The sequence below is a fragment of the Fulmarus glacialis genome, unplaced genomic scaffold (genome assembly GCF_000690835.1).
Source record: "Fulmarus glacialis isolate BGI_N327 unplaced genomic scaffold, ASM69083v1 scaffold38845, whole genome shotgun sequence".
Lineage (NCBI taxonomy): Eukaryota > Metazoa > Chordata > Aves > Procellariiformes > Procellariidae > Fulmarus > Fulmarus glacialis.
In genome coordinates this window covers 4,107-6,880 of record NW_009211849.1, presented here as the reverse complement: position 1 = coordinate 6,880, position 2,774 = coordinate 4,107, and the positions used below count along the sequence as shown (strand labels likewise).

General features: G+C 50.4%; 1 protein-coding gene across 1 annotated transcript in view; it reads right to left on the bottom strand.

Annotated features, from left to right (window-relative positions):
* The window catches only part of ZBTB7C (zinc finger and BTB domain containing 7C), a gene marked incomplete at its 3' end in the record, with an annotated part of 6,485 nt that overhangs the window by 2,789 nt on the left and 922 nt on the right, over nt 1–2,774 (bottom strand). The window contains exon 1 of the mRNA XM_009577683.1: nt 2,504–2,774. This exon is cut by the window's right edge and continues 922 nt beyond it. Coding sequence (XP_009575978.1) covers nt 2,504–2,774 — 271 coding nt within the window. The remainder of the gene's footprint in view (nt 1–2,503) is intronic.

Here is a 2,774-nt window from a genome sequence, read left to right as displayed (position 1 = left end):
AAAAAAAAAAAAAACCCCAAACAAAACCAAACAGCTGCGTGCTATTCAAAATACTTCCAAATACATTTAAAAATAAACCAATGTTTTGAAATTCCCACTTTGCTCAGGGTGTTAAAGAAGGAAAAAATCCTCCAGCCTTCAGCTCCGAGTGGGGTGACCCAAACAAACGGCTTCGTTTTCCTGAGTGATGATGGGAGACTGCACCCTTGGGTTAGTCCCAATTTTCTTTGTGATTTTTTTGGGGGGTTAAAGCCCTCCTAGCCCTATGCTTTGTGTTTAGAAGCTGTCGAGCATATGGGGGGATGTAGAAGCTGTCGGGTTTAACCCTGCATTAGTAATGGGCCATACTAGACCATCTCTGCGTGGAGCTTTTAACCTCCAAGATGCTGATTTAACCTGTCTGGATTAGGGGTCAGGATACCTGAATTCCCACCTGAACCCTCCTACTAACCTTTGCAGTGACTGTGAGTCAATACCGTGCCTCAGTTTCCCCAAACGAAGCCAACGATGCTGCCCGTGCTTGTAAAGGACTTTGGGAGCCCTCTGGGAGGGCTCAGCTCTAGTACTCCCATCACAGTGTCGGTGATGGGTCAAGCTAAACTATTTCTTCGTCAGCAATTAGCACCCGCAGCATCACACCCAGGAGAGCGATGGGGACGGCAGGATGGGGCTGGCCAGGTGGTCCCTCCAGCCCGGGACGCAGCCACACTCATCGGGCTGAACCCATCCCGCTCCTCCCAGCAGAGCCCTCCTGTCCGGAGGTGACGACCCAGCGCTCACCTGAGGATGCAACACCAGCAGGAGCCGGATCCAAATTCCTACAGGCAGGAATTAGCACCAGGCAGTGGCCTTTCCCCTGCAAATACCAGGGTGAGCCGGCTCACGGCGCAGGCAGGACGCTCCCCGCATTATAATACAGTGTCTGCTGCGTTAATGGAGCGGAGCATGGAAATTTATTTTCAGGTCAAATCCTCATCATCTGCATAACTTCCACTCGAATATTATCACAGGGACGGGAGAAGAAAAGACAGGCTGAATGCGGGAGCACCCCAGGTGTCCGGCCATTGTCAGGAGCTCGCCTTTGCCTACTGTGCGTATTATTTTCCTCCTGGTTTGCTCGCCCCAGCCTAATAGGGCTCTCTCTCTCACACACAGCCAGGAGCTGAAATACCACGCTCTTGTCAGAAAGCTTTATTATTATGGTAAAGATTGTACTCATTAGATATTAATTATACCCAGCAAGAGCAGGTCCAGGAATCTATTTGTCTCTGCTCACCGATTAAATTTGCCCAGCTTTTCAGAGAAGACTTGCAAGCCGTAGCATTAGATTTGCGTAGCCCGCTCCCATTTATTACCATCGAGGGGTCCGGTGAGACGAAGAGAGGTGCAAAGGCTGGCAATTGATACCAGGGGTGGATCTGGCCGGTCACGCCTGCCTTGGAACAGCCCATGCTGGGGCTGGTCTCACCTAACTTGAGATACCTAAAAGTTAGGTGTCCTAATCTAAGCCCCGCAGGTTGTCTTTGTGGTCAGGGATGACCCCTGCTCACCCCCTTTCCTCATCTACCTCTCTGAGGGTGCTGATCTCTTTCCACTGACCATGGAGGGAGTCGAGGTGCCAGGCTGTTGGGTGGCCAACGTTCAGGGTGATAAATCATAGAATCATAGAATCATTTAGGTTGGAAAAGATCTAGATCATCGAGTCCAACCGTTAACCTAGCACTGCCAAGTCCACCACTAAACCATGTCTCTAAGCGCCTCATCTACACGTCTTTTAAATAACTCCAGGGATGGTGACTCCACCACTTCCCTGGGCAGCCTGTTCCAAGGCTTGACAACCCTTTCGGTGAAGACATTTTTCCTAATGTCCAATCTAAACCTCCCCTGGCGCCACTTGAGGCCATTTCCTCTCGTCCTATCGCTGGTTACTTGGGAGAAGAGACCGACCCCCACCTCGCTACTAACGTACAATAATTAGGAGGGCTCCAGTCTCAGAAAGCCCAGACACTGTCATGTCTAAACATGTGCAACTTGGTTGTGGTCTACACTGATGCCAGAATGTGCAAAACCAAACTAATTACATCCCGCAGCTAAATAGCCCTCCCAACTCAACACATCTCCCAGCACATTAGAGATGAAGCCTCCTTGGCTGTTTGACCATCTGTTTTCCAGCTCCCTCTGGTCCAACTGTGGTGAACTATGGTGGGGTTGAAAATATCCTGTTACTTATTTAAGCTTCTGTCCAGCGAGCGGATGGATTCAGTGAGCTGTGGATGTGATCCACAACCTACCAAAATCAGTAGGTTCGTTTTCTTCCTCCACCCTCCCTTCCTTCCTTTTTTTCCGAAGGGATAGAGATCATGCCCTGCTTTCTTTGCTACTTTTTTGGAGGAAAAAGAGCTGTGTAGCTTAGGAATCAGCCATGGGTCATGACGTGGCCCCTTCAACCACCAACCACCCTCCCCGCACACGGCCACGCATGGCAGAGGTAACCGATGCACACCTGGTAAAGCGGACTTCACAGATATTGCACATATACGGCTTCTCTCCCGTGTGGGTCCTCATGTGCCTGGGCAGCTTGCCGGCCCCCATGATGACTTTGTTACAGATGGGACATTGCTGGGATGCCTTGGGCTTTATCTTTCTCTCTTCCTCCAGAGGCCATGGGGGAAAAACTCCTCCAAACTGGGCAGCGCTTAGGAAATTGAGATAAGCGCTATAGTCAGTCTCTGCCTTAATATGCCCTAAGGGAGCTGCTGGGGTGTTGGTAAACA